This window comes from Harpia harpyja, chromosome 2 (assembly GCF_026419915.1).
Source record: "Harpia harpyja isolate bHarHar1 chromosome 2, bHarHar1 primary haplotype, whole genome shotgun sequence".
Classification (NCBI taxonomy): Eukaryota; Metazoa; Chordata; class Aves; order Accipitriformes; family Accipitridae; genus Harpia; species Harpia harpyja.
The window spans coordinates 32484270-32505765 of record NC_068941.1 but is presented as its reverse complement, the minus strand read 5'-3'; the positions used below and the strand labels follow the sequence as shown (position 1 = coordinate 32505765).

The 21496-nt window shown below is 39.4% G+C and overlaps 1 protein-coding gene across 5 annotated transcripts in view; it reads left to right on the top strand.

Annotated features, from left to right (window-relative positions):
• Positions 1 to 21496, top strand: part of NPNT (nephronectin) — a 55192-nt gene that overhangs the window by 11591 nt on the left and 22105 nt on the right. For 3 of the 5 annotated variants that reach the window (XM_052775030.1, XM_052775054.1, XM_052775022.1), the window contains 5 exons: positions 6592 to 6684; positions 9241 to 9333; positions 14365 to 14484; positions 15329 to 15448; positions 20625 to 20759. In XM_052775030.1, coding sequence (XP_052630990.1) covers positions 6592 to 6684; positions 9241 to 9333; positions 14365 to 14484; positions 15329 to 15448; positions 20625 to 20759 — 561 coding nt within the window. The remainder of the gene's footprint in view (positions 1 to 6591; positions 6685 to 9240; positions 9334 to 14364; positions 14485 to 15328; positions 15449 to 20624; positions 20760 to 21496) is intronic. The other 2 variants (XM_052775045.1, XM_052775037.1) reach the window with 1 other exon arrangement.

Here is a 21496-nt window from a genome sequence, read left to right as displayed (position 1 = left end):
GAAAATTAATACCTAGTTGCCCTAGTTAGGCTTATTAAGTGCTGCAGAGATGTATGTTGTGAGTCCTAGTACACTTATTTGGGAAGCAAAGTTATTTTTTCAGAAGTAATTATGTAATGTGAGTTATGGGTATGACATGTTTTGACCACCTACTGGTAACTGTGTGGTAGGTTAAGCTTTATGCATTCTCCTGCATTTGTATGTAGTTGAACAAAAAAGAAATATGTACCTCTGAAAGAGCTGCAGTGATTTATTTTACAAATTAGCTCATACCTTTGGGATCCTAGATCCAAATTACTGAATAAGGCAGATTTATTTTCCTGAGTGTGTGTTTATGCAATTGCATAATTTGCAAAGAATTGTAAAAAGTAAATGGAAAGAGGCAGACGTGAGCTGAAGCTGGCTCTGAGGGAGAGAAGTAAAGAACTGAGGTTGTGGTCTGTTAGCACCACAGGAAAAAGGGAGCCAGTTTCAGGTGAAGAAGGAAACATAGAGGAAAGCTTGTTTCACCAACATGCAAGTCTTGTTATAAAGTTGGCACTGGGGGAACGTAAGTAGCGATCTTAAGATTGGAAGTCTGTTCTGCATTCAGCAGTGTAAGAGGATCCAATAAAGGTTTGTGAAGCTGAAGAGTATGTAATCATCTCTGGGCTGATACACAAATTACTTTCTGTGTTTGGGCAAGCTGGATTTTAAGGAGCTGGGATTTAGAGTCAGAATAAATAGGGAGCTATACGTTACTTGGGAAGAGAGGGCAGAAGCAAGGCCGTTCAGGCAGATGGTCAGCATAGTTTGTTTCAGATGCAGGTATTCTTATGCATATTCTTAGATTTCAGAGAGGTGAAAATAGAAGTTCAAGGACAGGTTGGACATCTGCAGTCTGGCATTTTGAGGCAGATTTGAGTGGAGGGATGCAGAAAGAGCAATTAAGGACTTTGAGGGCAACTTCTGTCAATGAAACCCTCTTGTGGGCATCACGCAAGAAAGAAAATGCAAGGAATAAGAAATAACTATTAAGGAACAGAAATTAAGAGGCAAAGCAGAGAAAAAGAATGTAAGAATTATACACAGAATTATACGCAAGGCTGTTTTGATGAAAGATGTAGTTAGGAGCACTGAAAAAACAAGAGTTAAATTGGTAGAGATACTCCACTAAGAAAGCTCAGGGATTTCCATTGTTGGCCACAAATGAAGAGGAGGAGTTAGGCAGGTAGGAACCAGGCAGTGCAACCTTCTGGTTAGGATTCCACCAAACAGTGTTTGGTAATCAAGAAGTAAATCATGAACGTTAAAATTCTAGATGAGAAGGAATAGAAGAGACAGCATGTGTTGGTCATCCATGCCCTCAAAAGATGGGCAGCTTAGTGCAGAGGAACTGACAAAACCTGAGGGGGACTTCCAAAGTGGTTCCAAGGGAACTGTGTGCAGGGGGAAAATACAGATGAAATTTAAAAAAACCCAGCATTATAGACCCATAATGAATTGATTGAATGTGTTTTTTCATTTATTGTTTTTATGCAACAATTTAAAAATAATAATTCAGAATATTGAGTCCTGCTCAGACACCACCAGCAGCTAGTAGTGGTTGGGAAGATTGGTGGCTTCTGGCTTTTACACAAGCGTAACACATGTTAACAGCATGTGCATTTCACCAGAAATTCTTTCTCCCTCTCTCCCACACTTGGAAAAAAACCCTCAACCCTAAACCGAAACCACTCATTCATGTTTCAGTTCCTTGTGTTATTTTCACAGGAAGTTTAATTTGTCCTGAAGTTTAAGTGAGACTTAAAATGTGGTATTGATCATCTTATTTTGGAGGAAAAGGTAGTTCTTGCCAGCCTTTAAAATAGGTACTCTGTTAGATTTATGGCCAAATAAAAGGCTTTAGGATACCTCCTTGACTCCATTTAAGTTAGTGGGAACTGAGACAGAGCAAGTCTTCACATCTGGCACAAAAAAAGAATTTAAAATGATCAAACTGAAATGAATAATCAGGAGACCAGAGTTTATTTGCTGATATCTCTTGAATGAATTGGGCAACAAAATTAAATGGAAAGTTTAGTTGTAGTTTATTCTATGGCCTAGATAAATAAGCAGCGGTTGACTAAAGATGAAAATAGCTGTGCTTAGGATTTCTTTCTCTCTCAGTCCACGTTACTACCCAATGGGAATTTAAATGTTTTCAGAGAGGAATCCTTGGAGAAATGGGAGGTCTTTGTTGATATTGATTCAACAATAAATTAGCAATCTTGTTTTTAGTGGCATTTGGCTATACAAGTGTACTTTTAACTTTTGTTTAAAACGATTACTGTTATAAAGAGTAGAAAGTTTTTTCTTCTCATTGGCAACCTCTTCAGACTCTTATCTTCTGGACTTCATTGCCCTACGTGTGTAAGAGAGTGGCTTTCTCAGCCTGATGTAACTCTCCACTGTCTACATTTCCTTCTTGCCTAGTAGGGAAGCAAGTGTTACGTAGCAGACTGAAGTCCATGGACGTGGCTTGTTTCAGTCATTGTAAATGTGAGTTGATGGGAGGGAAATGATGTTCTATTGGTTGTTGTGGTCGGTTGTGGGGGAATTTTATATTGTCAAGATGCAAAGAATATTAGTTGGGAGACTTTTTTCCCCACTACTTATGAATCTTAATGTGTTAAAAAAATGGATAAACTCCATGTGTTTGTATGTGACCAGAGCAACTGAAATATTCTATTCTATCTGGAATTTTGCAAGAAAATAAGTAAAGTGGAAAATTCAAAGAAAAAACCCAGTCGCATCAGCATATATGGTGTATGCCTAGACTCATACCAAACAGCTGAAATAACTGCCTGCTATTAAAAGAAATGCTGAAAGGCAGGCTCGAGCTTATTTTTATACCTGGATCTCACTGTTGACCGTGCTCAAAGGGAACCCTTTGGGAGTCAGCAAGTGTCACCTCTGCTGCGGTGCAGGGGCAGCTCCTCCTTTGGAGAAGGGAGCATTTGCAGGCTGCAGATGAGAGCCCGAGCCAGCCCACCTCTCTGGGCCCGGTGACCCGGGTAGAGGTCAGTTGGAAGGGCATATAGATGTGGTTGGTGGAACCACAGCCAGGTGTGTGGACTTGGCTGAATGCTGTCTGCTTCTGAAGTCCTGAGGACTGTGCAAAGCCACCCCCCTGTTCAAGTTAATGGGAGGATATACAAATTGCTTGGTGAGGGTGGCTTGATTCCTGGTAGGAAATATTGTGGGATGTATCTGTGGTGTTAGCTGAGCTTACTGCAAAGCACTTTTCTCTTGCATATAGAAATTCTTCATTGTATTGAATTTCAGCAGCTGTGTATAAATGAGATGCATAATACTTAAGTAGCCAAAGTGCACAGAATGTACTCTAATAACTAGGATTTCTGCAAGTATGGTGTTTGGCAGCAAACATAGGTTTCCAAATACCTGTTTAATGTGCAAAAAAAGCATTTTATGATTACTTTGACTTTATTGATAGTGATTTATTTGCTAACCATTAGGAAGCTTCCCTTGTAGTAGTAGAGATTCTGGAGCTGTAGACTGCTGAGGGCTGAGATCTCCTTTAACTGAGACTTTTAAAAACAGAGGAGAGAGGTATCTGTCATGTGATTTAAATGCATTTCTTAATTATATCTTGAGACTAGGTGGTAGACTAGATCAGGAGTTACCCACCTGTGTGTCATACAAGACATTAAATACTGCATAGTATGGAGCTATGTTTGTTGAGATGTATTGGACTAGATGATCTCTTGAAGATCACATAGATCTGATTGCTTGATTTAATAACATGGCCTATGTTACATGTTTCATATCTGTAGACAGTTGTATATTATTTGTTTTAAACAAATGCTAATACAAATTTTTTGTTCTAGTATGGTATCTGACCTACTTGGTTAACTGAGAGAATTAAGCAAAACATCCAATTCCTAATATAAACGGATTTGACCTTCTGAATTAGAGGAACATTTTCATTTCGAAATGAAATGAAAATCTCATTTATTTCATTACTGAATTTTATAAGGCTTTTCTTCTTCAAGTATGAGAACTTTTATCTCTATCTGAGCTGCTGCTAATTTACAATCTATGCAATTGAGGGAGGGACCAAGACTTTTTTAAAGTCAGCTAAACTAAAGTTGCCACAGGTCCAGCTACTGAACTGTAACACTTCACACCAAGCTGATCCCATGGTGTTCTGTGTTTTTTAAAGAGTAATTATTACCTAACTGTATCCCACTCCACAATATGGATTTTCTGTAAAGTGTGGTTGAAATCTCATGGAAGCTTTCAAAAACATACTTATAGTAATTTCTCTACTGTAGTTTAGATCACATCTTTTTTCCCAGTGACTTCAAAGTCATGAAGTTGGTCTTCATAGTCTTCATTTTGCCACCATCTCCTCTAATTAGACTTGGGTCTATGATGTCAGGAAGATAAAGAGTCTCAGTGCCTAAATGGGCTCTTACACAAAGAAGATCTTTTTTCCTGCTTATGACCATAGTGATTAAAAAAGCAGTAATTGTTTCCAAGTACAATGTTCTAGAAGTTCTTCTTCAGTCAAATCTGTCCATTACCCAAGGGCATACTTTTTGAAACATACCTTTTAGTAGTCTAAGCAACCCCTTTCCCAAATGCTTTAATTGAGAGTTGTTTCTAAATCTGAATCCCATTTCTTTGTTTCTGGACAGTGTTTAATGAAAAAAAAAAAAAAAATCTTGCATTAACTAGAAACATTCCTCTCTGTTGCCTTTTAAGATATTCCTTAAGACAGTTTTAGAAAAGAGACTGCACCGTTGTGTTAGGAAGATTCGTCAAGAGCTGTGCTGTAGATTTAAAACAAGGTTTTATCTTCTCAGGGGATATCACTGGCCATATATATGTGTATATATAACGTTTAAACAAAAAACTGCCCTGATAACAAAGGGCAAATGCAGTCCTAAAACTGGAGCAAACTCCTACGGCAACAGTTGCTTCTGTGGATGCATTTGTGGGAATTGCTCATTCTAGATGCTTTCAATCTTATGGAGAAGATTTTAGAACATCAGAGATATATTTGCATAGTTCTTCCACAACCAAAACTAATCTCTTGTTCCTCTTTTAATTTTGTTTAATTCAACTCTGTTGAACAGCTTGGCTAGAATGCAAGCTACATTTTTGAGTGCCTTCTGACAGATTTCTGTTAAATTACATCCTTAATACATGCAGTTTTATGATACAGCCTGTTGTCAGATTAATTAATATTACAGCTGGATCTAGTTAGTTACTTTGCAAATTCCAAATGATACTGTTAGTTTAGAAAATGAACTTAAAGCCAGGGTAAATAGTAAATCCTGATTACAGGATATTCAAGTTATGCCACCCTCTGATTTCTGTCTAATTTGTGTCCATCTTGCTTGAACAGTAAGCTCACCAGAATTTTGCATCTGTATTTTTGTCACATAGTGATAAACAACATTTTAGAGGATAGTAAATGGTTTAGTTTTGCAGTAGGTTGAAACAGTATGTTTAGTATAGAAAGACATTTCTAATAAAAAAAAGACTTGGAAATGTTGTTTAAAGTTTTCAGCTGTAAAATGGTTTCCAGAGTTAGGCAGGATTCATTGCACTCTGCAAATATTCCTGTTAGCTAATCCTACATCAGTAGAAATACATTTGTGCATGAATTCTTCTATTTCTTGAAAAGCAATGCTTGTTTTATTATTGAAGTTTTAAAAGTTTGTTTTATGAATTTTATTTGTATTATATTGAGAGAGGTACCAAAAAATGGCTTCCAAGCTGTTATTTCTTGGAGTTCTGTGTTTATGCTCCATTTGGGGAATTAGAAATTACCTGGCAAATTTGACTGTGGAAGCAGAGTAGACCATAACTTCACATTCTGAGACTATATCTGTATAGCAGGTTGGATAATAAATGCTTGAAATGTTCTGAGTAGAAGTAATTTGGATATGTGCAGTGATAAAGCAGCATATTACAGTCAGTGTTGCTTTTGCTTTTACCCAGTCCTTTTTTCCTCCACAAGAAAAAAAGATAAAAATAATTCCCATGCCAGAATCCAAACACCCAAAAGGGAGAGATTTAGGCAAAACATTGCTTAATAAGGGGGTAAAGAGTGTTGCCTTATAGTCAGAGGAAAAGGGTGAATGCTGGGATCTGTGCTACTGCCTGTCGGTGAATGAACTATGGTTTTGTTTGTATGTCACCTGTGACACTGATGTATGTGTTTTCTATATAGCTGGGGCATATTCCAGTTTTACCGAATTCCATGGCATGAATCATAGTATATATATACATAGAGAGGGCACAGTGTCTGCTTGCTGACTAGGTATTAAAAGGGTTTAATATCCCAGAAACAGCACAATGAAATGTTGTAGAAAAATAGAGTACTAATAAGTATCTCGCTCTTTCCACGTGTATTGGGATGGTGGTTATTTTTGGAGGTGCACCTGATGTTGGAACAGTAGTAGTTGAAGCATATAATGATGCTGAAGGGAGGAACATAAATGGTACTATTTGTTAGCTCATTGCCATTTGTTTCAAAGTAAAGTGCTGTCAGCCATGACTGGAGTGGAAGAATAATGAGTATTCCTCTATTTGCAGCTATATGTCAGCCAGGATGCAAACATGGTGAATGCGTTGGGCCGAACAAGTGTAAGTGCCACCCGGGATACACTGGAAAAACCTGCAACCACGGTAAGAAAGTGAAGTCCAAGAAAGAGAATTTCTTCTTGAAATCATAGAAGTATTGATCCCTCTCCCTCCAAATGCTGTGTGTGTCACCTGCGTTTATAGGGTAATGAACTCATAGATCAAGCTACTGTAGTAGCTATTCTGATATTGGGACTGACATTTGTAGAGACAATGACATCTGCAGTGGGATGGCACAGGGGAAAAATTGCTTTCATTCAGATTAAATCAATGAGATTAATGTAAAGTATGTATTTACATGCTCTCCTGAATCTGAATCAAATTATTTAAATCTTGTGGTCAGGATTGTTATTTCATAAATTCACAATTTTCAGGTTTGGATAGTGAAATAATATTTGTTTAATTAAAAAAAAATTCATTCATGCATTCCAGTTTTTGTGTTTCTAATCCTGAACTACCTAGGTAGCAATAAACTGTAGCGCATACTTCAGAGTTGGAAAGATGAAGTGTTCTCTTACTGAATTATCAATATAGTTTCATTGTAGTTTCTTTGCCAAAAATGATCTCCAAAACATGTAATGGTATAAAGATCATAGAGTATAAAACAGAATTGTAATACACGATTTATTAGACTTCGGTGCCTAACACATGTTCACATACAAAGGTATCTCAATAAGACTGTTCTCTTTTCCAGTTGTCTCAGCCTGCAGGAAAAGTTCATATGTTTTCTGAGAGCGCTGAGGAAGTATGGTAGAAAAGTGTGATGTTTAGAACTATGTTGCTGTTCAGAAATGTACCCTGATGTTTGCTAACCTTCTTTTGATGTGTTGATTTTAGAGTGAATTATTTTCTTTTAAGAAAGATACATATTTATTTTCAGATTTACTAATCCTTCCCAAACTGATGTGGAAATGAATGGTGTATTTTTCAGTTTTGTTTTAAGTTTTATTTATTCTGTCACCTCTCAGATTATCCTGTCTCCTTTTCCCTTTAATCTGGTGTTGTGGTGGTTGTTATGATTTTATTATTCTGCACCTGTTTTGGTCAGTCTGGAACTTTTTTAGAAAACAGTGCAGTGCACTAACAGTTGTTATGTGTATATGTAACAGTTTTTACACACACTAATTAATAATCTCAAGAATGCTGTGCAAATTGCTGGAGGCTGCAGTCTTGAATTAAACTATTCACTTTCCACTAAATGCTAAGGAAGGAAAAAAATGTGGTGATAAACGATTAAAGGAAGCCTTTTAGGCAGTATTGATCAAATATTCTTGCATGGTATTGGTGGCAAAGTTACCATGGCAGATGTGCGTGAGGTTTCTGAGATGCCTTTTGACTGTGGTGTCCCAAGTGTACACCAGTTCAGGTGACTACAACCTATATCTCTTCTATTATATGGTGAGACCCTTGAGGTGTTCCTGGGGTCGGGGTATGCATTCTTGCAATGTGCCGATTCCATGTTAGGATGAGACCTGAAAGTGTATAGTGGATGCAGAGTCTGCTTTTGCCAGGAGGAAATTCAAATCGCACAGGTTAAGTGTGACCTATGTTATTATGCCTTAATATAGCACCTGTCCTGTTCAGTCCATGGGCCATCTTTCTCACTTCTGTTCTAGAATAATAATTCTCAATAACAGAAAGTAATGGTGTTGGCAGAAGAAATGGTAGAGTTCCCCTGCAGAGATGGAAGTCTTTCTAGGCTGTGTTGAATGGTGCTGGGCCGTATGCTCAGGTTCTTGGTGAAAGGCGTTCTTTGAGTACAAGCGCTGATAAACAGGCTTTACATCACATCTGCTCATGGCCCTCGTGGATCAAGCTGTATTCCAGGGACCAATCCAAGAGATGAACCCAGCCTCACAGCAGAACTGTTGAACCCTGACTGTGTGATGATGCCTGGATGCTTGCCCTTTTCCAGTGGCACTGCAGCTGCTGTGGCAATCTAGACCTCGCTTTGGGTCACTCAGAAGTTAGGATTAGCTGATACTTCTTTTATTATGTTGCTATCATCAGCAATTAAATTGCAGTGACTTTGCACAAGAGCTAACCATGTGCTCTCCCTACAGCATTCAAATCTCCTGACCGGCTTTAGTGTTTCCCTTCTAGCTTTTTGATCCCAGGTTTACAGCTGTAACTGGTTAAGAAAAAAGCTGAGCAACTCAAAATACTCTGTGCCAGCTCTCTGATTTGTAGTGATAATAACGGAACTAATACTTCTTTCAAAATGTGTTCATCAGAAAATTGATACCTGCTCTTCAGTAAGACCTATGTTCACAGACAAATACAAATAGTTGAAAACTTGTGATTTTTGCTGGCAGTCTAAAGCATATGAAGGTTAACTTTGTGCGGCTGGGAAAGGTTGTCTTTATGCAAAGAATGTAAGGCTGCTTTTCTGTATAACTTACTGTCCTCTTACCCTGTTTGTTCCAGGAACATGATGCAAAGTTTGCTACTTCCTCTTTTTGTAATGCAATTCTTGTCAGCACTTGAGGGAGAAAGAGATATGTTTTGGTTTTGTTTTTTTTTTTTTTAATGATGAAGTAATGCATATTACAAAGATCTGGTAATTTCATTTTTATTATGCCTTCTTCCCATCCTATGAAGATGAGCAGCTATCTACAAGTCCACCTGGTCAGAGCAGTGCAGCACTTCTGTTCCGCCCCCTGGATCATCATGCAAGAAATATAGCATCAAGGGGTGAGATGGTCCTGTACTTCAGGTGGCGTGCTCCTTCTACCTGCACGGCTTGAAACAGTAATACAATTTCTTGCAAAGGGGTTGGAGGCTACCAGACCGATGGCTGTGCTGCAAAAGCTGAACCTGCAGTGTCATTAGCATGCAGAGCAAATAACTGATTGTATTTCCTTGATGCTGTGTGTCTGTGTTCTGAAAAGGCTTGACTCTCCACCATACTCATGGTTGCAACTTGCTTTTGTTTGTTTCCTCTGCTCTTCTTTCAGGGCCTGCACTTTTTGTTTGTTTCCAAGTTCCTTTGTAAAGTGAGAGCAATGGAAATTGTTTATCAGGTTAGATAAAGACAAAACTGTGATTTACATAAAGCTGGAAGTTGAAGAAAATGAGGGTTGTTAATGTCTGCACTTGGCAGCTGTTGATTAATCAGACTAAGTGATGCGAACAAAACTCTCTTAGGGTGATACAAATCTCCTGTCATAATTTTGACAGGTTTGACAGGTAGTGTGATGGTAGTTGCTGGAAATGAAAGCTGATCTACTGTTTATAATATGGTGATAACAGTTTAATTTTTTACTTGGTTTCTGGTCCCTGGTTTTCTGTTTTCAAAGTCTGAGTAAATTTGGTATTGAATATTTGACCTCTGTCTTGCCTGATCCAAGTTAGCTAATAGGCAGAAAAAGGCAGAAAAGGTCTGAGTGCTGGAGTCTTCTGCAGAAGATAATTAAAGAAAATAGCAGTGTGTATTGCATCTTCCTAGGAAGAAGTGCCCCATTGTTAAGTGTGTGCTCAAGTCGATCATTATTCAGGATCATGTGTGGTGTCACACAGTAGTCAAAGAAGTCACATCCAGATTTGACAGCATAGCACTCCTGTCCTTTCCTTGCATTCATATTTTCATTTCATGTCTTTAAAAATAAAATACTTGTGCTCAGCAGCCTGCGCTTATGTTGTAGACCTGCTTTCCATAGTGCCCAAAACTGTCAGTCTGCTTTCATGTACAGTACTGTCTTATGTTATTTTGAAATTAAGAATGCTGGTTTTGCTTTGACTATACAATTGTAGGCAACATGGGAATTGTAGGCAACATGGGAATTTAAGTGGTTGAACAATGAAATGCTCAAGTGCAGGGCAGTGAGTGGACGTTCCTGCAAAGAAATTAATGGGATTTGTTAAAGTTTTTAAAAATGTTGGGCTTTATATTTTAAATTCCAATGTGAGAATAAAAGTTATTTTATATAGAAGAAATAATGGTATTTTATTAAAAAAAATTATGCTAAAGTGTTTTTTTTATTAGCCTTTGAGTTTATACATTTAGCTTTCAGTTTTTTTTTTTTAGAGGAAACTTCTGCTGTTTTCTTATTTCCTCTTTTGATGCATAGACATTTATACTGAGATGTCTTCATAGATGTTGCCCGAAATACACAATTGATAAGTAACCAGCATTTGTTCAAGAGGTGTGTTGCTACGGCTGATTTTTTGACTGCTAACATTAGCCTGAACCTGTTCTTGAAAAAATAGACCTTACTTAAGGAACAAGAAACACACAAACTGATAGAGTGTATAAATAGGAGGAATGTTTCAGCGTTCTTCCAGTCCACATGCAGTACATCTGGACTCTTCTTCGGGAAGCATGCTGTTACGGATTGTGGGTGCCTGGAGGTGGATCAAGAGTGCTGTCAGCGTATTCATACAGGCCTTTATGTAGAACCAGTAGGACCTGCCAGTAATTGTATAATGTGCCTCCTAGGAAACGGAGTGGTGCTTGTCGTGCGGTTTCCGAGTATATGCCTGTCTGTGCTGGTGAAAAGAAGAGTTGCATTTTGGGGAAAATAAGATGGGCTGAGCAGTATGCTGTAACACACCTAACCTATCTGCAGGCTGGCTTCTCTCTTAAGCAGCCACAGCACTGCCATTACTTGTTTTCCTAAACAGTAGCACTCTTTCTGACTCCACGAGGTTAAAAACATCTTTCTCTCAATAGGTAATTTCAAAGGCAAAAGTGAAAACCCATGACACATGAGGTTTAGGTTTAAGTGGAGTTGTGCTAACAGCCTATTTCTGCTGCCTTGTGACCTTAGCTTTCTGTTAACATCAGCAAGGTTAAAAAACTTGAACTTTTTCAAGGCACAGCCATTTTACTTTCAGCATGTTTTTTAAGATGTGACTCAAAAGCTGATGTTGACAGCATTTGTGGACAGGCAGAAATAGAATGAAGTGAAGACAATAGAAATAATTTAGTCAAAATTCCACAAACGAAAAGTGTGTGATGTGATATCCTAATAAAGTTGATTGCACCTACTTTTTAAGATCAGGTTATTCTCAGAGTATGGTACTAATAGCTGTCTACTTGTCAATACCAGAGCTTTCATTTTTGTACTAAGAATATTTTGTACCAAATGGTGGTGTAGTATTCAGAGTCCTGTAGAAAGATCCAATTATTTAAGGCTCATAATGTAATCTATACTTTATGCAAGGTGGTAAACTGAGAACAGTCATAAATTCTTGTAATTTTCAACTTTGGATCTGTGGTTGCAGCTCTGGAAATAAATGTGAGACAGTTCTTGAGGGTAAAGTCTTCCCGAGTATCTGAACTTAGGAGCTGACGTGCAGTGGGATGCAAGCACTAAAAGTTAACACAGGCACTGTTAAAATCCTGCCCTGTCAGCTTAATTTCAGCATTACCTTTCCTCATTCTGTCCCTACTTCTAGTTAAGTATTTTGTACTTAGCTCTGTTATGCATTTATTTTGAAAAGTGATGCTTTATGTACAAAAGAGGAAGAATACAGATATTTTAGACTTCTAGAACTTTTCTTTCTCTCACTTCAAAATGGTTGTTGTCAGAATAGAATAGTCAATAGAGTGGCCTCTGTGGCGGTACTTCTATAAATTGAAGTCAAACTAACAGAGTTTTTGAATTTAACAATGACTTTTTTAACAGACATGTTGCATGTGTAATAAATATGTTAAAGCAGCTATAATGTCTGTCAGGAGCTGCCTAATTGTAGTAAGTTTTACAGAAGAAACAAAAAAGCAGCTTTTTGTGCTGCCCAGAGAAGTCTGCCTCCCAAAATGTGAGCTTTCACCTGTTTATTATTGAGCATTTTTATGTAAAGTTTTTTTTTACACAAAGATTTTCACAACAAAAGCTTGCCCTTCCCCTCTAGCGTCATCATCTGCTGCTTTGCCATTTGACATACGCACGTACTCTATCAATAGTCACAACTCTTAGCTGAAGATCCCGCTTTTACACTAGAAAATATACATCTCTTCTACCGCTCAAACCCAGCAGGTACACTCTTGTGAGTGTGGCATTGGTGCCTGCTGGGAGAAGTATGTTCTCCTAGCAACTCCAGAAATGTTCTCAGACTCCCAAAGAGTGAGAGTTGAAAAGGGATGCATGATCCGCAGGAAGACTGTGGAAACAGTTATCACTCCTTGTTTGTCAGACACAGGTCCAGCCATTATTTTGGCAACTCTTCCTCACTGAAGTCCTGCTTACGCTCACCTGGTCTTCCTCGCTACTTTAGAAGCAAACGTTTCCCTTCAGGCTTCCTAGAAATGTCTTGTTCAGCCTTCTGCAGGAAGAAAGGGAAAACTATGTCCCTTACCACTACCCTCTTGTAGCAGAGGGGAGCAGGAAGTATTCTTATCCCTAAACCTGCTGCTCTTCCCGAGGCCTTGGAAAATGAAGTAAAAAAAAGTCATATCCATCAGTTAGGGAAAGGGTTTGGGGAGGGGCAAGTACCTGTCTGCATGACGCTTGCTCTTCCTTGACCCCATGAGGATGAAAACAAAGTAGGTCAGAAGACAACAGATTCAATGATACACATAAACACTGTTAAAAATTACTGACTTCATTCTAACCAGAGGTATGTTTGTCTGTCTGTTTTAACATCTTAACTCTAAGCCTTCACACCTAGTCCATAGAGAGCAGGCGCCTCCTTCTCAGCTGGCATTTTATAATGTGGCTACTGTGTTTTTGTGTCTACCACACAGTAGGAACCCCAAGGCTTACTTTTCTGCTACGTGAATTAGGGAGTGACTTTTGATGAGAATGTGCTTAACAGTGGAGATGGCTCTTTGAAAAGTTCCTGGAAATAACCATGACTCTTACTGTAATGGATCTCCAGACAGCATTGTGCAATATTAGAGATGAGGGTCCATAATTCAGTTGTTTAAGTACTTGCTGGCTGGATTTGTGAACAGATTTATTATTTTCACCTTTATTGTCATCTTTATTCATCAGTACACAAATAACTAAGTAACAAATTACTCTGGTTTACCCAGATAAAACCAACATGTATTCTTTCTTGGAAGAGAATTCTGAAGGAAATGCTCGCTCAATCGTTACTTCTTGTTAGAAGCCTTGTCTACTAATACGAAAATTGTAGGCTGAATATTTTCAGTTCAAGTCGTGAATTCTGTATTAAATTGTAAATCTGAAATAGCAGCCTTGATGGATAGTCCTTGACAAATATCACTGATGTCAGATACTTTTTTTTCAGTATTTTCTAGACGGTAAGGAATACATTTTCTTTGTGAGATTGTTTAAAGTGGGTTTGCATCAGCTTTCCTACCTTCCTCTGCATCTAATTTTGAAGCATGAGAGCAAATCACTGAATCGCTATCAGAATTACTGATAGTGATTGCAGCAGTGATATTTGCTTTCTCCCTCCTCTTCTCCAGAGCTCTGGCTGGTTCTGGACGTGGCATCAACATGAATAGTGGCAACATGTGGGCAGCCTGAGCCTGTGCATTCCCTAATGAAACTTCTGTTGGCACTTAATCTAATGCTAATACTGTTATTTCTGAAAGGATATCTGTGAAACAGAAGAATATACGCCACTTGGCAGGAGGGGTGAACAGTGCTTCATGCAGCATGTTCTGGACACTTGCTAATCAGCTGGACTGCATATAAAAAGCTAATTGCCATATTTTTCCTTCATTCTCCAGGAACTTGAAGTCGTAATTTTTTCACACATACTTTGTATGTTTTCTTTTCCCACACCCTTCCCATGTACCTTTCATTTCAGATCTAAATGAGTGTGGACTAAAGCCACGGCCGTGCAAACACCGGTGCATGAATACCTACGGCAGCTACAAGTGCTACTGTCTGAACGGCTACATGCTTATGCCAGATGGAACGTGCTCAAGTACGGCAAGGCTTGTTGCTTGCTTTTTTCAAGCTCCTCAAGATCCCTGCTTGGGTTTCCCTCGGAAACTTTTATGAGATGAAGATGAGTCCCAAAGTAAAAGATTAATCTTGCTGGAAATTAGGCAGTTGTACAAGATGAGCTGCTTCTTTCTAATGAAATTAGGCTGAACAAAACAAGAGCAAGTATTTTGATTTTATTAGTTTTATTACAAGTTTCCCCAGAAGCATTCTTCAGTGCTGTAAATCACTGTTAACTGGCCTTCAAGGACAAGTGCTTGCAGTTTTCATTGCAGCAAGACACCTGCAGTTCCACTGTATTATGTCCTTATGAATGTAAAGTCATTAAAGCTGCAGATGTTGGTTGTTTGACTGGTATAAAATTGTATTGTCATCTCTCTGGAGATCAGGTTCCTACTTGCTCCCATAAAAGTGGATGTTTTAAGTGTCTGGATAGAGAGAAGGGGTGAGAAATTACCTTTAATTAAAGATGCTCTGATCTGAAAATGGCAGGACTGTCCAGGAGGGTTTATAGTACATACTGGGCTTTATATTCCTCATGAGGGCTGCATTCCATGACATAACTTGCTATAATTGTGGTGCTGTGCCTTTTTTTTTTTTTTTTTTTTTTTTTTTCCTCTCCCTTGGAGATGCAATCTGTGGAAAGAAAAAATTTACTGCATATGCATTTGCTCTTTAAAGCCTGAATGGACACTTGTCAAATTCAATAAGCATTTTTCCACTTCTATCATAATTATATGACGTCTTAATTCTCCAAAGTTTTTAGTCATTTTCTGGTACTGATCTGAGTCCTTATCTAAATACATTAAATTATTTTTTCCTAGATGCCCTTTCTTGCTCAATGGCAAACTGTCAGTATGGCTGTGATGTACTGAAAGGGGAAGTACGCTGCCGCTGTCCTTCTCCAGGACTGCAGCTGGGGTCTGATGGAAGGACTTGCATAGGTAGGTGATCAAATGTAGATTTAATTTTTTTTTCTCCAAAATGTTTTTATCCTTACACTGAACGCAGTTCAAGAGAGTTTATCAGGTGTATTTAGAATGCATCATACGTGCAGTGTAAAGACATTACTAATGAGAATCGGGATAGGCATTTTGCTCAAGTGCTCTCAAGTGGTCTGTGTCAGAGATCGCCAGTGTTTTCCTCCAGTCCTGCAAGTTTCATTGACTGCATAAAACTTGCGTGGGCTGCTTGGCATCCAAGCCCTCGGCCCTTACCACTCCTGTTACTGGGTCATTTTAAACAATTGCTAACAGAGACTTCAAAATACCTGCCTGTATAAAAGAAAGAATGGGGAGGTCAGCTCTCCCTCATACCCAACAAGGTGGTGCCTCGGTTCAGGGAGTAGAGGGATAATTTGTGCAAATCACTGAGATTGTACTGGGACAAGGTGAAGGTCTGTGCATGCTCCCAATATTAATGGGATTGAAGCTACTGTCTTTATTCCATACTCTGAAAACTCCAGGTTAAAATAAACTCGGGAATTCAGACTGTATAAAGGTGAAATGTTTTGTTCCCACATTCATGAGCATAGAAAAGGCGCTTATGGTTAATCAGACGGTATTGTGCCACACTCCACTATGGTCTGAAGAACAGTGTGACATGTGATTTCATTAGTCATTAACTATACATCCTGAGTGGATATGATGCTTCAGTGATTTTATTATTTATATCCTATGCAGTGCTACAGTTCCATAACCAGTAACAACACTTGCACCTGAAAGAATGTAAGAGAACGTGGATCCCCTAATTATCCATTCGGGTATCATGGCTGTCCACAGGGGAGATGGTTCTCCAAGTGGCTGACCCATGCTGACCAAGAATTTGTTGGCAGAGCAAGGGACAGATTCTACATCTTCTGATATGAGGAGCAGGCTCAGCTTTAAGTCAGAGGCTTTCTGAAGTGCATGATTGGCACGTCTATGTATGCAAAAGAATAGGTAGAACAGGAGGAAAATAAAACCACCATTGTCACATGCTGAAGGGATTGAATTGTGATTAATCACGCTGTGGACATTAAGGCAGACAGAGATCTTTGGAAGAGACTTGTGCCATGCCATAGTGAGCTGAGTGATTTTAAGTATAAATAAGAACTTGTTATACCAAGTACAGAAATTTGCTAGAAAAATAGTTGCAACATTCTCCTAGTGTGCATTTTTATATTCAGGCAAACTTCATACTTTGAAATAAACGAAGTGCACTTTTAATGCTGACGGCTAGCATTCAAACCAGTTACGTAGTTTTATGAAGCGCTTTCAGTTCTTTAGTGTAGTTCCAGTTTTTTTCCCAGAAAGGTGAAGAACTGTGTACCCACATTTCAGTTGAGCATGCATCATTCAGATAGATCTCGTAACCCATTTTTAAAATTTTCCACAAAAATTTCAGAGCAGTCTTGTACAATACAGAGAAAGTAGTCACAGCAAGAGATGTCTGTCCTTCATGGATCATAACATGATCTACTCGCCTTCTTTGGTAAGAACTGATTGTGACATGCACCCTTTTTGTGTTATTTCTTTATTGACCTTGAGTTGTACTAAAACCAGTAAATACCTCCAAGAATTGAAGCTATTTGGGGCTAAGACTGTGCCTTTTCCTCACATGTGTACAAGCCCATCACTGTGGGGAGGTCGTCAGCTCCAGTGAGGATCTGGGTATTGCTGTAGTACAAATAGAAGTGTAGATGATGACAAAAAAATTGAAGTGTGCGTTGGCTGCAGCTCATGAAATCCTTGTTTGAGGAGAGTTTGAAAGACAGCTGGGAATGTAATGCTTATTTTTAGCCCAGGTGGAAATTCCTCTAGGCATTATTCTATTCTTAGTTCAACCCATGCTGATCATTCTTTTTTTAAAATGTACTTTCCAGACAATCAGTAAAGAGCCACCAAACAATTTGGCTATGAAGGTAAATCATATAAACTAAATAACAACGAACTGAAAAAGAATTCAGGAAAGTATTCGGTCAAAATATGGATTAATTGACTAATTAATTGATTAATGACTCTTGAATCAATAAATCAGTGTTGCCAGCTTTTTGGATTTGGACTTTATTTAATGAAATTAGCAGTATCCACATTTCAGCTTCAGAAGGTCAGAAATTCTTTGAGGACTGAAAATAATTATTTTCACTGTAAAATAAATTCTAGTTGTTTTGGTTTTGTATAGAAACTTGAAAATATGGCCTTGTAAACTTAAAAATCATCCTATTTTTAAATCATTCTCATTGTTGTTTACTGCTTGAATTGGTAATATGGTCATACAGCAGGAGAGAAGCAAGACTTTGTAATTCTGCTTGTTTGTTGAACACTGACCATCACACATATTAGGTGCTGTCTGTATTATGTGCCTTTGGAGCAGCTCCCTGGCGCTAAGCCTGGGCATGTACCCCCATGGCAGACCAGGCTGAGATCAGAATACAAATCACCCCTTCATGCCCCAGTTTTCATAGGAAGCAAGCATGAGCTGCAGCATGTTGCAGCAGGCAAAGGGAAGCAGCCTTACACCATTTGGGCCCAGGTGTGAATTGGCATGGGTCCACGGATTTGAAAGAAGCCACAGTCACTGTACTATTTGAGAACTGCAGGAAACTAATCGTAAGCACGTGCATACCAGCTTCTGGCTAATGATCGAAAAGTGTTCTTCCCACCAGTAATGAGCATCCACCCGCCTCTCATATTAAATGCAAGCAGTAGACTGTTAATTTTTTCCATTATTTTTGTGTCAGTTTTCAACAGTGTATTGATTAGCAGTTCAGTCCTATAGCTTTAAGGTGTGTAACTGCCTAGAAAATTGAACAATACCACTGCAGTGCTGTCATCATCTAACATACTTCTTGCCTTATGGGAATTTGCAAAAACATAAATATGTTCAGAGGGAAAGGCAGGACAAGCTACATTAGGTTTTAAAGAACATAATCCATGCCATGATGAGGTATATTCAGTGGCTAATCTTTTTCTTACTGAATTGCTTTTTGAAGTTGTGGTTTAAAGATAAAAACAACAACAAGGAACCCCAACTAACTCATAGTAATCAAGAGTCTGAAATTTGCAGCCTTGAAATAATATTTTAATAAAGGGCAGAAAATTGTGGCTTGTAAATTAAATAACAGTAAGGAACATGGTAGAACTTCTAAAACTGTTAATAATGTACTCAAAGCCTAAAAATTTAATAATAGATTCAAACCAAGAGGCAGATTTATAGGGAGATTCAGGCATGTGGAGAGGTGCCCAGTATTGGCCTCATTTTCTTTCTCATTCAGGCCTTTACCGTGGCATTGCAGAAGTGCTCCCGACCGAGAGTAAAGGAGATCTGCGATGTCAGAGGAGTCTGACGGGCCAGGAGTGTGGGAGCCGAAGGGTTGAATCCTTGCTGCCCTCAGTAATTCTTCATGCAGAGCAGGACAGTGCCGGCAGGAGCTACTGGGGCAGCCCATCGAGCCAGTAATTCATGGCTTTAGGTCACTTCTTTTGGCTGGGGGAAACGCAGCCTGGAGAATTTGAAGCTACACCTCCCCTGCCTCAGGTAGCTGCCCTAACTAACCAGCAGTTTTGTGGTTATGTTTTTCCTGTGCTGTGCAAGAGACTCAGGCTTCTCTCTGCCTTGTTCAGGCCTCTTTCGCAAGCAGCAGGGCATCACTCACTCAGCTTTGTTTTGCACTCTTGACACCTGCAGCTGAAGCACTCCTTTTGGGGAAAAAACAGCGTGGAGGAGAGCAAAATCTTGCTTTCCTGGTAGAGCTGCAGAGCAAAGGCTTGAACTGTGCTCTGTAGATAACCAACAAATGTCAGGAGCGGCATGTGTCAGAGGCAGCCATGCATGGCAGGCCTCCGCCTCCGTGAAGAATTAGGGTTCAAGCACTCAGCAGGCTTCAGGTCGGTTTCCACGGGCTACAAAGTGAGTGGTAGCGCAAGCGTCTTTTGTGTATCAGCCTGACCTCATCTGAGAGTTTCCCAGGCAGTGCAAGCAGGGCTGGGTGAGCATCAGCTGCTCCCTGGGCCTCTGCCTGGCTTGTGAGTCAGCATGAACAACAGCATCATCTGGGAGATGAGGGGCATCAGTCATTTACTGAGCATCACCTGCATCTTCCCATGGGCACCGTGTCTTCTGTCCTTGCCTGGACATCGCTTGCTGAAGCACTGCTTCAGGTCCTGCTGGGAGCCCCTGGCAGGCCAAATGGCAGCCATGCATCTCAGAACCTCAGAGATATTTTAAGGTCACTTAAGTAGCCAGCCTGTCTGTGAAAGAAGGGTCAGCTACTGCGCAGGCACTGCAGGGTAAGTGATTGCAAAGAGCAGGTACTCAAAAAGCGTTTGGCCTGTGGTAACTATAACTGGTAGGAGGCCCAGAAATATTGCACCCCTGTCATTAGCTTGAACTCTGTTTGTTTAGAGCAAGTCCTGAAAAGATGAAGATTTCCTGATAGACTCAATGGGCAGGTCATGGATTAGGGACACCTGAGATTTTAAAAAAACAAACCACTTCCTACTGCAGGGTGATGTACTTTGAATAGGCGTGTATGATCTGTGCTACAGGAACAATATTTCAGGCATGTTTCAGAAAAAGAATTACTGGGGTAGTTTTTATTATTATTCCTTGTCTGTAAATCCAGGTGCTGTCTTTATGAGCAGGCAGGGCTTAGTGGGACAAAACAAAGCTATAGAAATAACATGATACAGCTTTTCTTCAGATGAATACCATTACAGTTTTAAGGACGAGTGTTTTGAGGCCTTCAAGAAGCTGTCATGCGTTCTGTGGGGAATTAGAGAACATCTCTCCAAGGGGAAGGGTACCAGAATGGCAAGAGCATAGAGCAAGCATTCCAAATTCAGTAGCAATGCTCATTATGCCAGTGCATCTCTTGTCACTCACAGTATTTGTAAAGGCTTCTGGCACAGGACGCATAAAAATTCTGCCGTGTGACCAAGAGCTGAACTGAGATGGCACAGCCAGAAGAAGTGCTTAGGTGTTAGTGCTGGCTGACCAGCTTGTAGCCAAAAGGACGTTATCAAAAATACTTCAGCTATTCTTCTTTAGTTTTTCATTATGTGAAACTAGTTTAATTTAGATAGTAGAGATTGTATTTTAACTGCTATTAAGAATAATACAATTCCTTTGTTTCCACAGATATTGATGAATGTGCTACTGGGAGAGTTATCTGTCCACGATTTAGGCACTGCGTCAATACTTTTGGAAGCTACATTTGCAGGTGTCATAAAGGCTTTGATCTAATGTACATTGGAGGCAAATACCAATGCCATGGTAATAACAACTTATTTCTAAAGTGCATGTAACAGAGCTGCATATTCTAAACTGAAATTGATGGTTTAAAGAGGAATGTTTGCTTATTATGGCTGAAAATTTGAAGCAGGTTGTTTTAGGTTGCACTGCATCTCTATTTTAGGAAAGAGTGGATTATAGAAATAGATTGTGAAAAAGAAAGCCTATATTTGGCCCCATTCTTGTAACTGGTTCTCCTGTGGAACCTAGTGGGAGAGCAGAGCTGATGACTGCAGGAATTCCTTTCCAAAGCCTTTGTCCCCACAGGTTTCGAGGTGCACAGGCAGTTGCAGATTTGGAGCAGTATATGAGCTTAGGCTATGTCTGAGCTGTAACTCAGGTGTGCTCTGTAGTATACCTCAAGGTCCAAGATACGATAATGTGGCTAGAGCACACCCCAGGCTGCCGAACTTTCCTTCCCCTGAAGACAGGTGGGGAAAATGCTGGGGTTAGGAAATAACCTGGTTTTGTCTGGACGTGAGACTGGAATGCAGCTGGTGTATGCCCTTCAACAAAGATGCTCCCAGGTCCCACCGTCTTAGTTTCCCAGGGCCTCGACTAGTTATGATCCTTTCACTGAAAAAAGGATCATGTGGAGATAATGAAGCATTGCTTTATGTTTGTTTAAGTATATTTTTTTGAGAGAAATCTCTACGCAGAGCACTGGAATTTGGAGATTTTTGCTTGCATCAGTAACAACAAACATGGAAATAATATAT